This window comes from Amblyomma maculatum, chromosome 6 (assembly GCF_055883805.1).
Source record: "Amblyomma maculatum isolate TAMU_Amacu chromosome 6, ASM5588380v1, whole genome shotgun sequence".
Classification (NCBI taxonomy): Eukaryota; Metazoa; Arthropoda; class Arachnida; order Ixodida; family Ixodidae; genus Amblyomma; species Amblyomma maculatum.
The window spans coordinates 20,458,926-20,482,832 of record NC_139349.1 but is presented as its reverse complement, the minus strand read 5'-3'; the positions used below and the strand labels follow the sequence as shown (position 1 = coordinate 20,482,832).

At 46.5% G+C, this 23,907-nt stretch overlaps 1 protein-coding gene across 1 annotated transcript; it reads right to left on the bottom strand.

Moving 5' to 3' along the window:
• Positions 1-16,570: 16,570 nt before the first annotated feature.
• LOC146185207 (uncharacterized) lies at positions 16,571-19,626 on the bottom strand. The gene is made up of 2 exons (XM_084606178.1): positions 18,341-19,626; positions 16,571-16,805 (listed from the first exon to the last, which is right to left on the bottom strand). The coding sequence occupies exon 1, from the start codon at positions 19,591-19,593 to the stop codon at positions 18,361-18,363; it is 1,233 nt and encodes a 410-aa protein (XP_084462304.1). The 5' UTR covers positions 19,594-19,626; the 3' UTR covers positions 16,571-16,805; positions 18,341-18,360.
• Positions 19,627-23,907: the final 4,281 nt, after the last annotated feature.

Sequence of the window (23,907 nt, the reverse complement as noted above, 5' to 3'; positions counted from 1 at the left end):
GGGCTGTGCAAAGTGCTCTCGAAATTTTTATCGCGTGCTGTATCTGCATAGCCTCGTACTCGGTACATAAAACTTGCATCGACTACGCGAACTATGCACAGGAACGAACAAACTTGAGGCTTCCCTTTTTCGCAATTCGTTTGCAAAAAAAAAGAAAATGTAAAATTACGTTCACCCTGAAAAATAATTAGACTGCTGTCTGCGTCCGTGCACTGAGTAGTATTTGGCGCTATTTAACAGTACTGTTAATATAAAGCGCTTGGATATGGCCTTCCCTGACGCCAGGTGAGTTATCGAGCCTACCTATACGGAACAAGGGTATTGATAACGGCTAAAACTGTCCTGAGACTGGTATCCCGTCGGGATGAATGTTGAGGGTGAGCTGCTGAAGATATCAGGTTTTCAAGAACCTGCCTACGCTGGATGGACGTATTGGGACAGTCGACATGGCTCTTCGACATCACTAATGTGTGATTTTCTGATGGCAGTGCATTGCTAAGTAACTCATGGTACGAATTGCAAAGAATGAATAATTACCTTGACAAGAAAAGCAGAAAGATAGACCTAAAATGTATATGCAAAAGTCTACGGTAATCTTCAGCAGCCTAGGGAAGGAAAAGCAGTTTACAATAGATAGCGAAGCCCTGGAAGCGGTAGACGAATATGTCTACTTATGACAGGTAGTTCCGCAAATCCGGACCCGGGAAGGGAAATGACTAAGAGAATAAAATTGAGATGAAGCGCATTTGGCGGTACTCGCAGATTACGACTAGCAGCTTACTAGTATCCCTCAAGTGGAAAGTGTATACCAGTTGCACCTTGTCAGTACTCACATATGGGGCTAAAACGTGGAGGCTAACTAGAAGGGTTCTAATGATGTTCAGGACAACACGGAGAGCTATTTGACGAAAGGTAAAAGCGCCAAGGAAGACACACGCGCGACACAGGATACGCGTGTCCTGTGTCGTTCTTTCTCGGATGTGAGTGTCTTTCTGTACGCTATTACCTTTCGTCAAGTTGCAATGCACCATCTAGCCCGTCTCCAAGGTGTTTTAAACTGAAAGCTATGGAAAGGAAAGTTAACGTTGAGAGATAAAAAGCGTGCCGAGTGGTTAAGGGCAAAAGCTCTAGTTAACGACATTCTAGTCGAAATCAGGAAGAAGAAATGGGCATGCGCAGGACATGTAGTGCCAAGAGGGGAAAACCGATGGTCGTTAAAGGTAACCAAATATCTTCCGAGAGAAGGAAAGCGTAGCAGGGGGTGGCATAAAATTAGGTGGATGGATGACATTAAGAAATTCGCAGGGGTCAAGTGGATACAGCTAGCACAGGACCACGCTCGTGGAGCACTCGAACGCGCTGCTTCTCCTATATTTTTGTCAGGCCAGCGTCTCTTCTTGACAGCGTACGGATCTACACTGTTCTGAATTTCAATGCGGCCACCGTCAGAGCTGCTTAAGCCGATCAGTGAAGCCCGACGAAACATTAGAGGGTCTCGTAGATTACTCTTAAGAGGAGAATGGCGAAAACCTACCCTTCCTATCCTATAATTTGCTTCCAATCGTTAGCCTCTCTTGTCGGCATTCGTTTCAGTGCTACATATAATTGTAATTGGTTTACAGTAAAAGAAAGGCACAGTATCTGTCACACGTTCCGACAAGTGTGCGTTTGGACGGTACACCATCGCTCCTGTCGCATGGCGTTCCTTGGCGCGCGTTCAAGTGGGGGGATTCCAGGTGGCAGGAACGCTAGACAAAATGAGGCTTCTTTTATGGGCGTTCGTTGCAGTGCTACATATAACTATAATTAGTTTACAGGAAAGAAAAGGCGCAGTATCTATCACACTTTCTCCGGAAAGTGTGTTTGGACGGTACACCATCGCTCCTGTCGCGTGGCGTTCCTTGGCGCGCGTTCAAGTGTGGCATTGCAGATGGCAGGGACGCATCCCACCTCGGCCAATCAGAACGCCGCAATAGCGGGACACTGTCCACGACAGCATGAGCCATTAAAGGCATTCGCCTTAAAAGAGAAGCAGGAAGCGTATAGCGGGAAGTGATCGCTTTGCGAGTTATGGCGCCACAACTGAGGACTTCTCGTCCGTGTCAAAAACGTCATGATTATGCGGCCACTTACGAAGAGGACAAGGACGCCACGATCCGCAACTGCCTACTGTTAGGTTTGGCGCGCGGCCCCTCGGTAGCGTTGGCCTGGCGGCTCCGTGGACGGCGGACGGCATCAAAGGTGTCAGCAAAGACGAGGCGTCTTCGAAACAACCTTTACTACAACATCGTGAAGATACGGGCAGAGAAGCTGGCCCGGAGAGAATACAGACACTCTCACGCAGCTGGTGTCTAGCGTCGTGTCAACGGTGAGTCAAAGTAGTCTCTATCTCAGCGTTGTTGATGTTGTGGCTGTAGGAAGAAGGAAAAGAAAATGCACGGGCCTGCTACTGGCTCTGTAGCTGAGCCACCTCCGCTGCCTCGTGCAGATAGAAGAGAATATACAGAAGATAGAAAAGGCAGAGGGAAAGAAAGACGCGCGCCGCAACAACAGCCGTCGTCCACCACCAGCGGTGGCGTGTGCAATGACGGCCTAGAACCGATAAAAATTCGGTGCCAGGCTGGCCCATGCTGCAAGCGGCAGAGACCCACCTGTACCAGCCCCATCAGGGGAGACATCTCTATCAGCGGAGTCGGCCGCTGCTTTTTATAGTTTTTCCAGTTCACAGGGAAAGTGTAAACCCTCACAGGAAAGGGAGAGCCCGACAAGACTGGGCAAGATGGGATGACTGAATCGCAGGTGGTCCGACCTCATCTCCTCCACCACCTGCAGACGGGCGAGGGCGGCGCACTATCTCACGCGCTCCAAGCTTGACCGGCGTTTGCACACACACGTACGCACACACATTTGGCGCGTGGCAGGATCACGTCAAGTCTTGCCCGCGGGAGGAAGCGTTGCGCGGCCGATGAACGGCGCCAAAATGGCCGATCCGCTCGCGGTTCTGCCTGTTGCTATGCGGTGGCCGCGTCAGCTGTCCCACTTGTCGGTGGAGAAACGTAACACTACATAAGGCCACACAGTTGCAGGCGATCTCTTCGACATAATAAAAACGTGCGAGAGACGCTGAGCGCGCTGCCCGGTTGGAAGAAGAAACGCTGTGGTGTGGTGTGGTGTGGCGTGGTGTGGTGTGGTGTGGTGCGGTGGTGTGGTGTGGTGTGGTGTGGTGTGGTGTGGTGTGTGATACGGTGTGGTATGGTGTGAGACGCTGGGGTATGGTGTGTGATACGGTGTTATATGGTGTGGTGTAGTGAGCACTAGAGCCATTTCAACATTGTGGCTGTACCATCTACACTAATGTGCTATGATTGTAACAATTTCATGCTTATATTTACTGTCGACTACGATAGAATAGTACTTGTGTTTTGTTATGTCTTCTTTGATTCGGCAAATATGGTCTTTTTATTCTCCGTAATGTCGTCGTGTGATTCGGAACAACATGAGTCGCATTTTTGGACTCGTTTGAGGAACATGCAGTGTCGCACATCTCAAATTATGTTGCCTTGTAACCAAGAGTCTAAGATACGGATGTGATGAAAGCATAGCAGCCGTTGCCTTTCTAAGCACTAACAACCAAAACTGCGGTCGGATTCAGCCACGCATGGGCATCACGGAGTTAGACCCTGATTTCTCCGAGCAGCAAGTAAGCCCGGCCTGAGAGGAGTGGGTAGAGGAGTCCTTGATACAGAGCGTTCTTCTAAGTTCGATAACGGCCCGTATTTCGAGTTTGTGTCGTTATCGAAAGTTTCGCTACTCCCCGACCTCGGGTAGTCTGATTGTTGGAAACGCCGGAACATGATGCTACCACCTCTTTCGGATCCGTAGTGGCAACACCCGGTTCCGGCGTTTCGACCAATCAGACGACTCAAGACGGAATACGGGCCTAGGTCAGCCTGTCCGCCTGTTTCACTCTTGACAGTGATATGATCCACACATAATATGTGCAAGCATCAAGTCTCCCTGCATGCGAGAGCGGTTCGTATTCGGTACGGACCCATCACATCCCCCTTGCGCATAATCTTCATGCGATACATACATACATACATACATACATACATACATACATACATACATACATACATACATACATACATACATACATACATACATACATACATACATACATACATACATACATACATACATACATACATACATACATACATACATACATACATACATACATACATACATACATACATACATACATACATACATACATACATACATACATACATACATACATACATACATACATACATACATACATACATACATACATACATACATACATACATACATACATACATACATACATACATACATACATACATACATACATACATACATACATACATACATACATACATACATACATACATACATACATACATACATACATACATACATACATACATACATACATACATACATACATACATACATACATACATACATACATACATACATACATACATACATACATACATACATACATACATACATACATACATACATACATACATACATACATACATACATACATACATACATACATACATACATACATACATACATACATACATACATACACCCCGCCGGGTTGGCGCAGTGGTTACGGCGCTCGACTACTGTTCCCAAGGACGCGGGATCGAATCCCGGCCTCGGCGGCAGCTTTTCGGTGGAGGCGAAAAGCAAGGCGTCCGTGTGTTGTGCGATGTCAGCGCACGTTAAAGAACCCCAGGTGGTCGAAATTTCCGGAGTCCTCCACTACGGCGTCTCTCATAGCCTGAGTTGCTTTGGGACGTTAAACCCCACAAACCAAACCAACCATACATACATACATACATACATACATACATACATACATACATACATACATACATACATACATACATACATACATACATACATACATACATACATACATACATACATACATACATACATACATACATACATACATACATACATACATACATACATACATACATACATACATACATACATACATACATACATAATTTTATTACCATTCATCAATACAGAGTACATTCTCGTGCCCGCAGAAGCGCAGGAGCGCTTGTGGGCGGGCCACGGCAATCTATGGGCGCGTACTCCACGCCAAAATAAACCATAATAAACTGATGCTGATAGTATTTCTCCTCTTATCTGATGGCTCCATCTGTACAGCTTCCAATTCAGCGACGACACGTTGTGGAACAAATCGAACCACTGAAATCTGCTGGAATGCTAGCTTTCTATTAAAAAAAAAAAGGAAAATAATAGCGCGAGATAAGGAGCTTATTTTTTTCTCCTTTTCACTTCTCTCCTTTTCACCTTTTCACTCATTTTTCTTGACTGGCTTGATCCCAAAGTTCACCTTCTACGATATCAAAAGTTTATATTTGCGAGTTTAATGAAAAAGCTAGTTTTTTATTCTTCCAACTGCCGCGAGTGTCACCTGAACTGCAAAATTGTATCTGCATGCATAGATACAAATAGATGTTCCTTCAGTAAGGGTATACTTGTCATCCCTCAGTGGTTACAACTGGCAATCGTTCAGCCCTGGAGGCGTCAAAATCTCACGTCAAAAAAGCCTTTAGTTTAGATTATTGGGTTTAACGTCCCAAAGCGAGTCGGGCTGTGAGAGACGCCGTAGTGGAGGGCTCCGAAAATTTCTACCACCTGGTGTTCCTTAACGTGCGCTGACATCGCACAGCACACGGCCTTGTTTTTCGCCTTTATCAAAAAGCGACCGCCGCAGCCGGGATTCGATCCCGCATCCTCGGGCACGGTAGTGAAGCGCCCTAACCACTACACCATCACAGCAGGGCACATCAAAGCCTGGCACAACGAAGCAGACAAGCATGCAATCATACTTGTGAGGTCGTTGTGAGCTTAGGCGACAAAGACATAACATTAGTCACATCTGTGATCATTTAGTAATGACGAGGCCTACTCCCGAACTCTTTACCCTCATTTAATTTTCGCCGTGTTTCTTGCTTGAACCTCGTGTTTGTGACACAGGTAAGCATAAATTTCCAGCTTTTCTTTAACGTTTTGCGTGTTTCTTTCTGTCACCAACTTAATTACACTTTGTGCACGCCTCGTCATTGTGGTTCTTAAGTCCCACAAGTTTTTGTCATGCTCATGAACTCCCGTCACCGCTGCCCGCTGTTCATATGTTACGCTTCATTACAACTGTCTTTATTAATTTTGAATATCAGCGAAATGCCACGGCAGTCTTCTTACGTCCTTGTCTCAATTTTCAGCCTAGCCCATTCAAAAGAAACTTCCGCCGTGTCTCACAATCTCGCAGCATATGTATACCTTGCGAGTTATAGATACCTCCTGTCCATGGTGAAAAGGCAATGTTATGAGGCCCATAAAGTAGTTGCTGTCTGATTTTCTTCGATGCGCAGAACGAAAAAAAGTTGGAATTTTTGTGGTTAACATAATAAATGTGCCTCGTGTGCGCCCATAAGGTGTCATTTCCCCGAGTTCATTTAGATTCCATCGTATGTGTTGGCGTCACACTGGCCTTAAGTGTACGGTCAGTGCTTTCAGTTGTTTTCGTCCGGAGACCAATGTCATTTGCGATTGGGTCGATGAAGGAATTTACATACTGTGTGCTTGGTCCAGGCACCCTGGAGAGCTAATAACAACAACGCCCCATTAAAAGCCTTGACTAGCAAGCATGAGTCCTCTGGACGCACTACACGTGTCATGAAGTTGGAAGTGTGCAACCACTGCGCAGAACGCACTCCGCATCCTTCATTACAACATTTTATCTCCTGAAGTTTCGTCCGGTCGAGTCAACCATGCTATCACCGTTGTGTGACCATTCATTGCATTTCGGCAGTGTCTGTTTGCATGTTTAGATGTCTCGATTTTAACCGTTAATCAAAGGCGCAGCGTTAAGCTTTGTGTCGAGAGTCCTCGACAGATCACCGTACACGCCTGTCTATGTGACCCGCAACGCCTGCGAGCGATAATTGCAAAGGCCGTCAGGTCAGTCGCCATACACACGCCTTGCTTACAACCGCCAAAGTACATACTGCCCAAACCGCCCTTCATTATGAAGCGCCATGAACTTCCGGGCTATAACGTTTAGAGCGGCTGAAAACACGACCAGCGTGTGTCACTGTTAATGCGCTGTCCGCATACTTAGTCGGTGGCGCATGGTCCACAATAACTGTTGCTTTAAAAACACTGGTGACAAACGACATCTCTGCGGTACAAAGCTTGTAGCTGGGAACCGAGGGAACAACGGCTGGTTTGCGCAAACAAAGCAGAACTAGGGTCTGCGATCGCAGCGGTCTGCCTCAGTCGTCACCCTTCCTTTCCTGTGAAGGGATGTCTAGTACACGTGGGTCGTACGCAGTCCTTGAATACGCAGCACAAGCTGTGTTCATTAGCGCTGTTCGTCCCCAGCATTCTCTATCCAGATAGCGGAGTTTTTCGCCGGGCAGGCTGTCCCAATTTGCGCGCGGCGCCGTCCAACGCCTTTGTGTCTTCGAGCTCGCTGCGTGCCCAGCGGGTCGAGCCTCAGCCGCGCTACTTGTCTGTGCGTGCGGTGCGCAAAAAAGTGCTGTTTAGAGCAGCCGCGCAGACACGCGCTGGCTATGAAAGGCGCGAGAACTCGTATCTACAATCAAAACTCTTCAACCGCACGGAGAGGACGACGCTATGGGACAGCCTGTTTACGCTACGCTCGGGGCGGCATAGGCCTTGTTGTATTCAAGCTGTCATCTCGCCCAGAATGTTAGTGAATTAGAAACTGCGGCACTTCGTCACCCAAATTAAGACCAAGCATTCTTATGTAAATGAAATTGGTCTAGCCCTAGATCCAAGCACACATATCTGTTCTATAGAAGTTGCTTGCTGAGGCGATATAAATTTGTATCATTTAGAACGCATTTCAGAGTTTCCAGGGGCGCAGCCAGCCTTGCCTGTTTACATACCACGTAGAAGCGCTTGTTGGACTCCACTGAAAGAGTATAATCGGCATATCGTTTTGTATACGGTGCTCCTTCTGGTCAATGCATTTGGATACAGAGGCGGCCATAACTCGGGGCAGATGGGTTACGCAGCACATGGCTTGTTTAGCTCGACAACTGTCAGCAACTTCATTCCTGCTCTCATATGCCCCCACCCCCTCCCTGCTGGCCTCTGATACCCTCTTTAGCTGTATTTCTGAAATTAAATGCAGTCTCTGAACATAAGGCCAGTATCGAATACACTGCCAAGTCGTGCTGGCAGCCGTTGCGTGTGAACGATTCCTTCACTGTTCTTATTTTGTTTTTAATTTTACTTCAACAAAGCCTTCTATTTTTTTTTCCTTTTTTTTACTTCTGGAAAGCCTTCTTTGGGCTATTGCAAAACTTAGTTATCCCGCATGACTAATATGTCACGGCAGCCAAAACAGTCAATGTTCCATGATGCAATCTGTTATAGCTATACAAGGACCGGCTGTTGCAGTTCGCCAGCTTTAATCAGTGCTGCATAAAATTAGTCATGCGGGCTCTAATTGCCCTTGCAAATTTCAGAGGAGCACTGGCGAACTTTCCCCTTCCTCTCTCCGTCTCTCTTTCCTGAGTGTTCTTGCCACTGAGTACTGGCACAGACTCTGGACAGGTCATATATAGCACGTCGCCTCTCCGGACGGGGACGGCCAATCGATAACTGCGCAGGGCCCGAAGCGCTCAATGTACTGCGAGTAATAACGGCGAACAGGGCGCGATCACGGCTGCCTAGGGAAACAAGTTCTGACACCTTCTGACGCTTCCTCGCTGGTTTTATTAATATGAATAGCGCGCAGTTTCGTACCTCAAAATAGCGCGTGGCGTTTATGCGACTCGTGTCAGATGCCGTGGAGAGCCTCCGAACAAACTGAAGGAGCACGCGTCAGCTAACTCATGCCCACGAAATCTAAACAAACCCGAATAAGTGTTTTCATTCCGCCCTGTAGAAAATTCAATATGCGGTGAGGCAGATGTCCGGAACACCTGAAGTTAGGCTGCGAATTATAATAAGTAAAGCGCGCTGCTTCAGTAGTCAGCGGCTCTGAGTAGCTAATCTTAACGCAACAGGACCAGACAGAAAAGACATCGTAAAGAGAGTCAAGGGAAAACATTCGCGGGCATTTATGAAGCGGTAATTTGTCTTCTCTCAATTGCCCCTGTTTCACTAAGATTTTGCGGCATGAGCTACATTTCTTAAGGTTTAAAGGTGCTCCCATGGGGAAACCAGTGAGGCACGGAAGCAGTGAAGCCACCATAACATTTGCAGGTATGCATTTTTTGTGTTTTGCTCACGCGCAGTGATGTAGTGCATCAGCTTCTGGTCCTCGCTTCCATGCTCGTCTGCCGTTGTGGCAATCCCTGAGAGAAACCTGAATTGGAGCTACGAAAAAGCCTGATTGTATTGTTGTATTATCCGCCCGCACAAAATTACCCATATTAAAGTGAAAGCTTTACTGGCCTAAAAGGAGCCAAGGCCATCGGCAGGCCAGATTTGACCTTCAAGCGGAGAGGGGGGGGGGGGGGGGGGTTACGATGCGGCTCAGTTGTCCTCGGAGAAAATGTGACAGATGCGGCTTTTCTTCCCTTAACCCAACCAATACCATGCGTCGTCCGTTCCCCAAAACCTCCGATTTCTTGATCTTCAAAAAGGTGGTGCCCCGCCGGGGTGGTGCAGTGGTAAGACGCCCGACTACTGTGCCGGAGTTCCCGGGTTCGAACCCGACCGCGGCGGCTGCGTTTCGATGGAGGCGAAACGAAGTGGCGTCCGTGTGCTGTGCGATGTCAGCGCACGTTAAAGATTCCCAGGTGGTCGAAATTATTCCGCAGCCCTCCACTACGGCTCCTCTTCCTCTCTTTCCACTTTCATTCCCACCTTCCTCCCTTCCCTTACGGCGCGGTTCGGGTGTCCACAGAGCAAGTGTGACAGTTACTGCGCCTTTCCCTTCCTGTGAACCAATTTTAAAGGTGGTGTGACCTTCACCGTGATTAAGTGTATATGTCTGCAATCCTGTGGTGTCCACCCAAATGTATACTGCGCCTTCCTTTCCTTGAAACATCATCATCAGCAGCAGCAGCAGCATCAGGAATATACCCACCGCAGGGTGAAGGCCTCTCCCATTTTCTTCCAATTAACCCTGTCTTGCTCTAGCAGCATCCACTTGACTGCTGCGAATTTCTTAATCTCATCCACCCACCTCATTTTCTGGCGACCCTTGCTACGCTTACTTTCCATTAGAATACAATTGGTTACTCTTATAGACCATCGGTTATCCTCGTTTCGAACTATATGCCCTCCCATGCCCATTTCCTGTTCTTAATTTTGACTAGAATATCAGTATCTTGAGTTATTCCCTGACCCACTCTGAACACTTCCTATCTCTTAACGTTACACCTACCTCTTTTCGTTCCATGGCCCTCTGCGTTATCCTCAACTTAAGTAGAGCCCTTTTCGTTAACCTCCATGTTTCGGTCTTATAGGTGAGTACCGATATTGTTATACACTTTCCTTTAAATTAAAAAAAATATATGAAAAAAATAGTGCATTGAAAAGGCGGTAAAAAAATGCAGTGTTATTATTTTGCGCATGCGCAGAACGAAAGACTGCGCGCCGGCGAATGTCTAGTATGAACCTTTCTGGCACTGAAAACACTTTGCCACCATAGCAATGTGACTTCATGCGCCGCATGATGAGTGCGAATAAACAGAACACATAACACGAAAATAGCATTGCGCCGCAAACATGATTAGGACCCATGCCGAAGCACGCAAGTGCGTTTCCTCGGTGACTGCAGGTTTAGGCGCCTAAGCCATCATCGCAGCGCAGAATCGCACGTGCCAAACAGCCACTTTCTAGTGCTGTGCTTCTCCGTCTTCATCAGCTTCCATTTGTGCGCGTCAGTCCTAAAGCAACACTAGTCAGGCATTTGCACCTACAAGAAAAAGTTGAACGCATAGACACATCCGCTTGGGCTGTCGTCGTGCCGCAGGCGCTAACGACTCTTCGGACTGCTCTACATTGTCTATGTGGGAAGAATCAAGCTAGAGGGCAAAGAGTGCCGTCTGTGCTCACGGCCTATATCTGGAGCCTTCTGGACTTCATTTATTTCGGCGGCAAATACCAATCAGCTCACGCTGATTGATGCGCGATTGATGAGCTCCGCCGCTATGTCTAGCTCTACCACATTCAAAGTATGTGGCCTAAAAAAGGCTAGCTGTTGAGCTTGAGAGCTCTTTTATGGCGTATTCCTATCGGCGGTAGAGCTCAAGTTTTCTTGCTCGGAAAAATCGAAGTGCGTGTGTCAATGAGAGATTTGTATTCTGGTCCTGAGTTCTGACTGGATTGTTGCGGTGTGGTCTCTAGGCATTCTAGTCGTCTTGCTCCTTCAAGACATGGGGAGCTCCTCAAATCGTTGTTTGAAATTCGCCATAAGTCACATTCTTTGAAAAACACCAGAACATGTCCTCTTCACGATACCTCAACGATCCTTCTTTTTTTTTCTTTTTTTTTTTTTTCATTTGAGAGACAAGTACTGAAGAAAACGTGTGAAATTCATTTAACAATATATAATGAAGCCTAAGAGGACTTATTCCACTTATTAGAGCTGTTGATGCGATAGCATCAACAACCTCGTTTCCGCGAAAGACGAACTTTTATGATTAGGACTGGGATGACGTCATAGAGATCCCCTGAATGCGAAGAATCAATCCCAAAGAACCAGAGTCAAATTCAAAAAGGGCCTCTTGATTGACAAAAACGATCCACTCCTGATGAATGCAACAACTAGACTGACGCAAACACAGAGAGGAAAAGGAGATGAGAAATGGAATGTTGTCGCATTTCTGTCGAGAAGTATAAATGACTTCATAATTTTGATACTTTTCTAGCGGAATAGTTGATTCTGAAATAGTGCACTTTTCGTATCATCATCTTGAGGTCATACATCACTTTGGCGTTTTCTTTTTTTCTTTTTACATTTCAGTTACGCTATCAGTTTGGAGGGCAATATAGACCCTACTCCGCGGTCTTCATAACTCTGCCTGAATCAGGCTTGTGCACGTTATAGAAAACAAGTAAATGATTATAATTATTATTTATTTATTTATTTATTTATTTATTTATTTATTTATTTATTTATTTATTTATTTATTTATTTATTTATTTATTTATTTATTTATTTATTTATTTATTTATTTATTAGATACTGCAGACCTTGCTCAGGTCCAAGCAGGGTGGTAAAATACAACAATATTACAAGTGAACAATACATCAATCAATGGAAACAGGCAACAGCGAGTCATTCCAATCTGCAATTGTTCGGGGGAAAAACGAAAATTTGAAGACATCCGTCCTTGCAAAATAAGGTGTTAGTGAATTCGGATGGTGGTGTCGAGTAAGCCTAGATGTTGAAAGAGACAGATAAGATGAAGAGCCAAATGCTAAATTCCCTTCACAAAGCATGGAAAGTAACCGCAATCGTAAGTCTTTCCTTCTATGTTCAAGAAGTTCAATACCATTATTACGCATTATTTCTGAGGGAGAGTCGTATCTAGAGAATTTGGAATAGATAAATCGTACTGCTTTTCTCTGTACCCTTTCGAGACTTTTAATATTTTGTTTTGTAAACGGGTCCCAAACTACACACGCATATTCAAGTTTAGGTCTAATTAAGGAATAATAGGCAAGCAATTTTACGTTAGGTGGAGCACTTTTAAGCTTGTGCCGCAAAAAATATAATTTACGCAGGGCCGAAGAACAGATATTATCAATGTGTAAATTCCATGATAAATTGTTAGCAATTGTGACACCCAAGTACTTATAATTGGTTCGTTCCTGCAAAGGCAACGAATCTAACGTGTAAGTAAAGGATAATGGAGCTTTTTGACGAGAGAAACGAAGAAAGACAGTTTTTTCAGTGTTAAGCCTCATTCCCCAGATATTGCACCAATCAGAAATGCCAGCAAGAGAAGCATTTAAATCAATTTGATCGTTTGGTGACATGATTTCGCGAAAGAGCACACAATCATCCGCGAACAAACCGATTTTCACAGTGGAATTGATTGCAGTAGTAATGTCATTTATGTAAATTAAAAAAAGCAATGGGCCTAGGACACTTCCTTGAGGGACCCCTGATGTGACCGGAAGACAGCCAGATTGTTGCTCATTAACAGATACGAACTGGTGGCGATTTGTTAAATAGTTCGTTATCCATGCGATCAAAATTTCAGGAAGTTCAAGATGTCGCAGTTTTAGAATCAGTTTGTCATGTGGAACAGTATCGAAGGCTTTGCTGAAATCAAGAAACAGCGCATCAATTTGACCATTTTTATCAAGGCTTGAGGCGAGTGAATGTATTACAGTGACTAGTTGTGTAACTGTCGAATAGCCTTTTCTGAATCCGTGCTGAAAATGAGACAGTATTGAGTGTTTATCCAGAAATTCATTAATCTGATTGGCAACAATATGTTCAATTAGCTTACAACATGAGGATGTCAGTGATATCGGACGGTAATTTTCTAACAATGAACGGTCGCCCTTCTTGAACACCGGCACAACTCTGGCTATCTTCCAGTCATCCGGTAATTTTCCAGCGATTAATGAAGCACGAAATATAATAACAAGGAACTTTGCAATGGATTCAGCATATCGTTTCAAAAAAATGTTTCCGAGGTTGTCAGGACCACTTGAGGATTTAGTTTTTAAGTTTAATAGCATCGAAACTATGCCAGGTTGCGAAATAAAATTTGTCTCAGATGGATGAAACATTTTTTCATTGGATGAACAAATACCAGAATTAGAAAATACGCTATGAAAATAACAATTGAAATGACTCGCAATATCCCGGTGATCGGTAATGATTGAACCATCAATGTAAATCTGGGATACTGGTTTCTTTTTTTCGCTCATATGGTTCCAGAACTTCCAGAAGGTTCCAGAAAGTTACTTGGCCCAGAATGTTACTAATGCAATGGTTAAAAAAAAGGCCGTGTAAATTACTTTGCATTTACCAACAAATTATCGAATGTTCTACGATATTTTTCATCTAATTTTGTTAGCATAACGCAGATATACACATGCCAGAAATGGTCATTTAAGGGTATGACGTCATTGAGTTAACGACTTCCATCCGCGGCTCCCCTTGCGGATGCTCGTTCGCATGAAAGCACGTTGCCACTCAATTAATCAATAATCCCTTAGTCTGTGCCTCTACTGTTTCACGAATAATATTTAGCATCCGCTCGCAAGCTGCCAGACTAAGTGAAAAACCACCCGAATGCCTGCTTGAGTCAACATGTCCGATGCGAGATGAAATGTTTTGTGGTGTCTGATTTTCCTATAAGCTTCCCATTTGAAATCAAAGAGAAGCCCGAGTTGGCAGCTACTGCCAAATCAGCGATGTCACGTGGTGGCGTGACGTCGCACAACCTACGGCCAATCCGTGCACGGCCATTTGCATTACCAGCTTACACCTGTCAGAGCCACCATGTCCTTAATCTGTTTTCTCACGACGTTGTCAAAGCCGATGCCTGATGTTCGAGAAAAAGGGGTCTTTAACGCGGTCGCGTCAATACAGTTACAAGCAACATCTTACTTGCAACGCGTTAGGTAAGAGTCTGATCTGAACCAGTCGTGTGGCAATGCCAAAACCATTTCGTAATTCGGCCTTCTGCGGTCCGCATGGATTTTTCTATTGGCTAGCAAGATGAACGCTGCAGTTTTGATGCGAAAGCAGTAATAGCTATAACTAAGCTCGTTATTGTCGATATAAGCCTAACCGGCACTGTATTGCAAGCGAACAAAGCAGTGATCGCAGACGCAGAAACGTTGCCACGAAGGGCAGACGCACAAACCGATTCGCGAAAGTTAGGCATGCTAGCCTTATAATGCATCTGTACTATTATCAGAAAAGAGCAGTTTATATTTGTCCCCTCAAAACCACTCCTTATATTTGTCCTCTCCCAATCACGTCTCTGTCAGATCGATTTGTCGGAAACGATTCGGTCACCGCCGTCGTCGCAGGCGATTGCGGAACCCTTCGACGCATGCTCCGGCCGGAGCCAGGAACGCTATTGTCGACGTGAATGGTACGGCTCGCTTCTGGCCCGAAACCATTAGAGGCGCCGTGGCGCTATGACTTCGATCGCGTGCCAATGGCCTTCGCCACGGTGGTATACGCGCAGGCCCGCACCGTCGCCTCGTTCTAGCGAGACGGATGTTACGGACGAGCGCCCTGCATTCCAAACCACAAGCCACTATGCACTGTCTGTCCATCTCCTCATCAGTGTCGCCACCCGCTAACCTTTTCTCGCCCAGTCTGTTTTAACCAACGATAACAGCAGTCGTAGTCATTAAATGCAGGGACACTGTATGCTATCCATGCGCTGTCTCAACCCGCAAATTTAATTCTAAGGCGAAAGCCTTTAATGGATCATACTGTAGACTTTCTTTCGTCCGGTCACACTATAGCTATCAATAAAATAGCGTCATCAGAAAAACAGAAATCCTTTCTCCGCTGGGAATCAAACCATCATCGCTTGGATACCCAGCCGAGCGCTTTAATCAACTGCGCCACGTCCGAGATTGTGAAAAGCACATCATAATTCTCCTTGTCTACCGTGACGATGATAGTTAAAAATAAATAAATCCTGTCTGCACCGGGAATCGAACAATCATCCGTTGCATCTCCAGCCGAGCGCTTTAACCAACTGCGTCAAGCTCTTTTTTTTTTCTTTATTTCCTGGCTTTAGTTCATACCATTTCACAAGAACACAACACGAATAACACAAAACAAAGTACATATTGGAAGGTCATCATCAGCCAATGTCAGGCTGGCTTCGTCTCAGTACATTAAAACTCCCGCAACGACAGCAAAGGCTCTACCCTTGAGAGCCATTCGGGAGGTTCAGCAGCCACTTTCTGTATGGCAATAAACCAATTCACACTTTCTCGAAAGTATATTCTAGCGGGTCGAGCATCCCTGTCGCAGTGATAGCCCGCCATTCTGGAGCGCCATATAGAGTGGAGGCCCATGAGCATGATTAAATCATACGGAACGCCATCTTCATTATCAATGCTTAAATACCGGATGCCGTGGGAGTCTAGTGGAAATTCTTTCTTTATCGTACGTTGCAAAACATCCCAGAAATAAACCCCTTCCCAACAATGCAAAAAAACATGGTCTATTGTTTCCGGCTGCTTGCAGATTAAACAGTGCGCCCCCCACGGTAAAAAAAAATCCCTTTCCTCCAAAAACTTCTTTACTGATAATGTTCCGGTGTGTAATTTAAAGAAAAATGTCTTAGCTCCTGGCGACACCTGCATTTTCTTTACTCTCTTCAAGACATCTCTGCCCGGACCTCCACTGTATAAGGTTCTGTACAAGGGTTGTGGCAAAACAATGTCACATAAATCGCGATACAGCTTTTTTCGTTTTACAGTGGACAAATATTCATTAGAAAAACGCACTGAAAGAAGTCTTATACTAGCGACGACCTCCCTGTAATAACCAAAAATCCTACCCGTAGCTTCTTCGGTGGAGACAACAAACTCCGGCAGTAGGCGCCGTAGCCTAACTTGGCAGACGGTGCGTAAGAAAGGGTCCGAAGCATCCCGAAAAAACAAAAACCGGTTGACCACCTGCCGTAAAAACAGATGGCCGAGTCCCAAACCGCCGTCTTTTACCCGACGGAACAAATTCGTCCTGCTGCAGCGTTCCCATTTACCTGCCCAAACAAAAACGGCGAAAATCCTGTGTAACTTCTGTACGTTTACGCGCGAACAACTCAAAACTTGCATTGCGTACCAAAGTTTGCTGATAAAAAAAAGATTGCATACAGTAGCTCTGGCAAAAATCGACATGTTTGCGCCTTTCCACTTCTCGGCTCTCTCCCGTAGTTCGGTCATTTGCCCTTTCCAATAATGCTCGCTTTCGCGGTAGGCACCCAGCTCGACGCCCAAGTACTTGGTCGGTGTGTCTGTCCACGTAACATTGGCAAAGCGATCTGGTTTCGACGGCCACTGTCCATGCCAGAGCCCAAGGCACTTGGCCCAGTTCACCCCGCTACCGGTAACTTGAGAGAACTCACGGATACATTTGACAGCCTCGGTGATACTCTCCTGGTCAACCGTAAAAATAACGATGTCGTCTGCATACGCGAGCAGCTTCACTTCGGCTGCTTGTAACCTAAACGCACTAATGTTGACATTATTCATAAGTTTCATGCACAATGTTTCAATATAAATGCAAAACAAAAGAGGACTGAGGGGACAGCCCTGTCGCACCGAACGCTGCAGTCGAATGGGGGCTCCCAGACTCTTATTAATAATCACTCTCGTCGTGCAGTTACGGTACGCCAGGGCCACACCCTTACATATAACTGAACCAACATTCACATGTTCTAAAAGGGAAAACAAAATTTCGTGATCGACGCAGTCGAATGCTTTTTCGAGGTCGATCTGAAGCATGGCGACCCTACCATCCCAGTCATCACAACACTCAAGGACACTTCGCGCCTTTTCAATGTTGGTCACTATTGACCTCCCTTTTATCCCACACGTTTGGTGTGGTCCTACTATATCCTTAATAACCGTTTGCAACCTTCGGGCCAAAACCTTCATAAAAATTTTATATTCAACGTTTGTAAGTGCTATGGGTCTGTAAGATGTTACCAGGCGTAATTTGTCTATTTCATCAGTTTTAGGAATGAGTACGGTGTGGGATGACCCATATGACGGAGGCAGGGCATTTAATGTGTAGGCATCGTTATAAATTGCGTTCGAAATAGGTGTGATTTCGTACTTAAATTCTTTGTAAAAACCTGCGCTGAACCCATCCGGTCCCGGCGATTTACCGGCATTTAAACTGTCTATAGCGTGCTCCACTTCTGTTTCAGTTATCTTTAGTTCTAATCTCTCTTTCACCTCATCGTCCGACTCACAAGAAAAATGACCAAGCACTTCAAGCCCCGGCAACTTCTTCACAAAAAGAACACAGCCAGCCGATGTGCCTACAGCGTGGCTAACCACAGCAAAACACCTAGGCGTGAAACGTTGCACCATGCTCTCGGTCTCTTCCTCACCGTCAACTTTCGTCTCCTGCACAGCTAATACATCAATATCATGCTCCGTTAAAAGTCGGTACACCTGGCCTTGTTTTCTCTTTCCTGCCAGACCTCTAACATTTAGCGTGGCGACCTTCAACGGTGATGCAGGAGCCATTTTTTAAATAAGAAGAAGAGACCGAAAGCACGGTGCTTACCTCTCGCGCCTAGCACAAGGCTAGACGCCTCCGTCCTCCTCGAGCTTCTGGCCGTGCTCGAGAGGCGCCGTGTCGCCGGCCCGCCTCTCGCTCGCAAGGTTTGAGCGAAGCTTCAACGTGGCCCTCCTTGTTTGAGGCGCCTTTGCTGGTGGTTCCTCGGAAGTGGGCGTTGCCTCCTTGTCTCTGCCGGTGCTGGTGTCGGCATGTGGGCGTTTCCCAGGGGTAGCGGCCGTGGTCGTCCGACCACCGCAGTTGTGCCGGTGAACCTCGCTCACTTCCTTTGCTTCTGCGTCCTTGGGAGCCGGCAGGCTCTCCGCGTCCGCTGAGGTCTCCTCGCTTGGCTGTGGCAAACTCACCGTAGCCGGCGCGAGCTCTGGCTTATCGGCAAGGGGGGCGTCGCCACTCGGAGTCACCGAGGTGCCCTGAGACACGGGAACCTTGTCCAGCACGTCGGCACCCTTTGCTGCTTCCTCAGCCTCGGCGACGTCCATCAGCTCCCTGTTGTCGTCCTTCGCACCGAGCCCGGTCGCTGACGCGTAGGTGCGGACGCAGTCCTCGTCCGCGTGTCCATAGCGCCTGCACTTGGAGCACCTGGGCACCTTGCAGTCACGGCGAACGTGGCCTGCGCCGTGACACCGCAGGCACTGCATCGGCCGCCCGGGAACCACCACGAGAGCCAACTCGCCGGCGACGCGAAGCTGGTGGGGCAGGTCGTCCACCTTCATACCTGGCTTCAACTTGAGCAGCACTGTTCTCGTGGTGGATCCCTTTTCCTTCATTCCAACGACGCGCCAACGCTCCCGCGTCACCTCGGTCACGTTTCCGAACGCCGCGAAAGCAGTCCGGATGTCCTCGTCTTGGACACCGTGTAGCATCCAGTGCAGGCGTAGCTTCACCTGCTGGTCTTCAGGGTCGAATATGAGGCAGCGGCGTCCCTTGACTTCCAGCTCCTTTAAGGCGGCCAGCTTCTTCGCGGCTTCCGTGCTGTTCATGGTTACCGCCCACACATGGTTGATTTGGTACGCCCCCAACGCCACGACGTCGGGGAGCGCACCGACGTTAGCGAGGGCATCCCTGAAGTCCTCGACCCTGTAGGGCCTCATACGCACGTCGCCGTGCAAAAACATCGTGTTTAACACAACACGTCCGGTGGGCAGGGTAGGCAAAACGATCTCGTAGTCCTTATCTTCTTCGGCGCTAAACCTGTTTCCGCGGCCAGCAACGGCCGCTATCGCCGCTCCGACGGAGCTCATGATTCCGCGTCCGTACACTGCGGTGGCCGGAAGTAGAATGAACTGCGTCAAGCTCGGGATATTTTTTTCAGACATGGTATTTATTACATGCGGTTATGTATAGAAAGGGCTATGTACACAGATTATTTACAAAGCACTCAGCTGTTGCTGAGCTGCGCAACAGAAAACACAACTAAAAGGCAGGCAATGATAAACCGTAAAACGCACATCATAATTCTCCTTCTCTACCGTGAGGATGATGGTTGTGATGTTCATGACGCTGAAGTTAGGCATAATGACAATGATGACATTAGCAATGATAATGGCGGTGCATTTAGTTGATAATGATAATAAAAGCAAACGTTATGCACCTTGTGCACCAGCCACGTTTAAGCTTTCGCATTTCTGCTGTGTGGATTCCACAGTGCTCTCGGAATTTTTTTACTGTTAAACTACGTATTCGCTGCCCACGACTCCTTCACACTTGGCACACGCTGCGTTCAATAAGCATCCTATTCAAAGAGTTTTTCGCCCTTGTTTGCGGCACGTTCGCCGTAAAAACACATCTCATACAAAAAAAAAGTAATGATGCATACGGAAGGAAGAATACAAAGCGCGAACTGCCAAATAAGCGGAAAGGGGAGCGAGAACTCCTTAACACGTCGAAAAGGAGGCCGAAAAATCTCCCGAGGGCAAACAATTGCCACGCGATTCGCTGGAGCGTCGCCAGGAATACGCAAGGAAGGTGGGCGCGGCGAAGGCAAAACATCGCATACACTGCTTCGCCTTGTTTTTGTTTTCTTTTCCCTTTATCCTCTTTCCCCATCTTCCTGACTTACCCGCCTGGGCTCGGCGGCAGCGTTTTACGACTTCTGCGGGCGTATATATGAGCGTCATGTACGTGCTTATGCAAAGGAGCCTGCCGCCCTTCGACGGAAAGGCGCTTTAGCCGTAGGCCGCCCGAGTGTTGTTGTTTTGTTGCTTGTATATTCTTTTACTGCCGGAGACAGTCGTCTATCGCAGTTCCGCAGCAATCCGACGTGGAAGCAGCAAACCGCTTTGATGCCTTGTCGTGGCGCGCGTTCAGAGTCAAGCCAGCCGCGTTATGCACCCACCTATGGACTTCCATCAGAGCTATCAGAATCGGCTAAATATTTATCGCCGTTTCTATATGCACGACAGAAGTCACTTTAGCGACGGCACAGTGAAATGTAAATAGAGATCGCACTTGTCAACATTCGGCAGACATCGCTGACGACGCGCGTGCGTGCTGCGCTCGTATATATTCGGCATCACTGTAAACGCACTATACTTTGATGGCACACCCTTAAAGCGCCGGCATATTTGATAAACACGGAGGCATAGGACAAACTCTATACTGCTGTGCTTACCTCTGCTGTCCCTCATCCTATGCTACAGCTACTCTCTTCGATTTCATTTATTGGTCCCGTCTGATGTATACCGGGTGGTTTTTTTTTTTTTTTTTTTTAATGTAAATGCCGATTTTTTAAGCCCTGTGAGAGATACGTCAGTTCGGTTTGTGCGGCCTTATTGGGCAGCAAAGTGGACATTACGTGCGTGATAGAGCTCAATACTTATGCAAATAATGAACTTGAAAACTAATGAACTTTCTAATTTTTGATATTAGCGGCCAACATAATATAAGAAAAATGAAGGCCGCCAGCATATATAAAGCTGAGTCCACTGTTTCAAATTTTCTTTATCATCAATGCAGTTCGAAATATTTAATGTCCAAAATACGTATTCTTTCAATTTCCACAATGCAAGTTTTTAAAATGGTACCAATTTGTATATTTTATGCAGTAGAAGTTGTGAACGTAATCTCCGAAATAATACTACGGCCTGTAAACAGTTAAAATAAACTGTTTCGCCTCATGGGAAGCAGGAGAGAAAGGCGAATAATCCGAGTTCGAGAACATGCGGCTGGCATTCCAAAAGGAGTCAAGACACAAAAGGGACCGTCATGGTGCAAAACGCGGGAAATGTATAGATGGCCATTGCCTTAAATCTTGAGTGAAACAGAGCTAGAGCGGCTGTTGGCTTTAAAGGGCGACTCCGGTGTTTTTGCTACGCTATAGGTAGAGCCGCGCTTCGCGTCTGGTAATCTGACATATACTGAGCCAGAGGTCACGCATAGCTATAAGTCTCACTACAGCTAAGTCCTTCAGCCTAACCTTGTGAACTACTTGGCATCCCGGCACAAAATCGTGAGCTTGACCCTTTGACCTCGATTATTTTAAATAAATTTTAAATAGAACGAAGCAATTCATAAAATTCTAAGCGCTTAATACAAGCCGCAAAATTTGTAAATCACGTGTTAAGTGGCTAATAATGTGGAAATGTCTGTGACGTCTCAAAAGCAGGGCCGCCTCCACAGAAATTATCTGAACTGGGCTACAGAAGCTATATATTTTAAAATCGATTTGCGCAGGAAGAAACTGTTGCATATGGCTCCCAAATATGCCAGAATATACCAGGGCAGATAGGAACGCCCGCACTAAATGGTTTAGTAGAATGCGTGAATGTGAGGGACTACCGGTCTAACTACCACGCAGGAGACTACTTGCAGACTATGGTAACATGGCGTCATATTTACCTTATGCGTCCAATTTATTGCTGCTGTTGATATTGTTGTTGATGTTCCCTCACTGACACATGTTCTTCGGTTCTCATTCGCACGAAGCGAAATAGGTAGAAACTGAACGCAGCTTGATTAAAGCACAGTTTATCAGAGTGAACTTTTTCTTTCTTTCTTTTTAACCTTGATTTTTAATGTGAAAACATTCTAAGTCCCTTTAGTATAGATTACGGTGTTATCCGTCGCTGGCCGTCTGTCGCACGAAATTCAGATGACTGCAATCCGCCGGTATACAATTCACGGGTAGGACATCTATATAGTTATGAATGATGAGACGTGACCTACTGTGACCCTTAACATTTATGGCTTTCAGTCATAGCCATGACTCATTGCCATTATGCAACGTAGCAAGACTCAAAACTGTACAACGCAATTTATTCTAAGGTGAAGAGGTTGTACAAATTCGTATGGTTTCCCGCGAAAGTATAGAAACACAACTATCCTACAGTCGCAGTAAAACATCCCAGCTCGAACACGAATGCATTTGACATGGGCATGAATGATCTCGCATTGTCACACGTAAGCAGTCTTGAGGGTCTCCGCCGAGTTTTTTATTCCAAGAGTTTTCTTCCTCCCTCGCGGTTGCTTCCCTATTCCCTGAACATAAGTACTCCCTGAACATAAGGGGACGTAAGCTATTACGGTCTGCGACGTCTACCCCCTCTCCCAGTGCCGTCGTTCGCTTTTGAAAATTTCGGGCATGATCCGGATCAGTACGAATTTTTCTTTAACAACGAAGTTTCTCAGAAAGATGTATAGCTTTCCTTTGTAGCTGGTTAGCTGCGCTTAGGTAGATGTCAATGAGTAATTACTCCTTTATCACAAATCTACTCCACCTTGGGCGATTACCCTAAGTCTTCGACCAATTACCAACAGCGTTTAGCGTGGTGCGTGGTATCGGGGGATAGGATAGGATAGGAAATAGACGTTAATTTCTTAGACAGGTCTTGTGCTAGTAGCAGACGAGAAAGAAGAGGTCCATCTTCCTTCTTCCCACAGCGTCGGTGCCCCTATACCAAGGCTCCGCTGAGCTTCGCGGCTCGCTGGACGTGCAGAATCAGACCTAATTGGCAACCCAGATCGCCACTGCAGAGCCGGCTCTCCCACTGTTGCGCACTCGGGTCTTTACGAAAGCTATCGTTATCACTATATTCTCACGTGATGTGGTATAACGAAGATCTGCTACCACACCACGGGCAGGTGTCCCGATATTGCGACGGGTAAATCTTGCTAAGGATATGCAGGTTTGGGAATGTTCCTGTCCGCAGTCTTCGCCAGTACAATGCCTCTTGTTGATTTAGATCACGATGAGGCGGCGGATAGCGGATGCGTACTCCCTTATAGTAGTTCAGAATGTCCGAGTACGTAGGGCCTACTCGCTCGGGTAGATCGTCTGATTGGGAGGAAGCTCGGCTCGTATGCCCTCGAGCTACCTCGTCGGCGCGTTCATTCCCTGCTATGCCGGTGTGTCCTGGCACCAAGTAGATATTTTGTGTTACTTTTGATGGGGTCGCGCTCTGGAGGAGCCTGAGCGCGGCGCGACCTATGCGGCCGTTCATGTAGTTACGGCACGCTTCTCTCGAATCTGTAATAATGGTAAGGGACATGTTGGCTTCGATACCCTGCTACCACCGCTAGATCAACGGCCAGCTCCTCCCCTTCGGTTACCGTGCAAT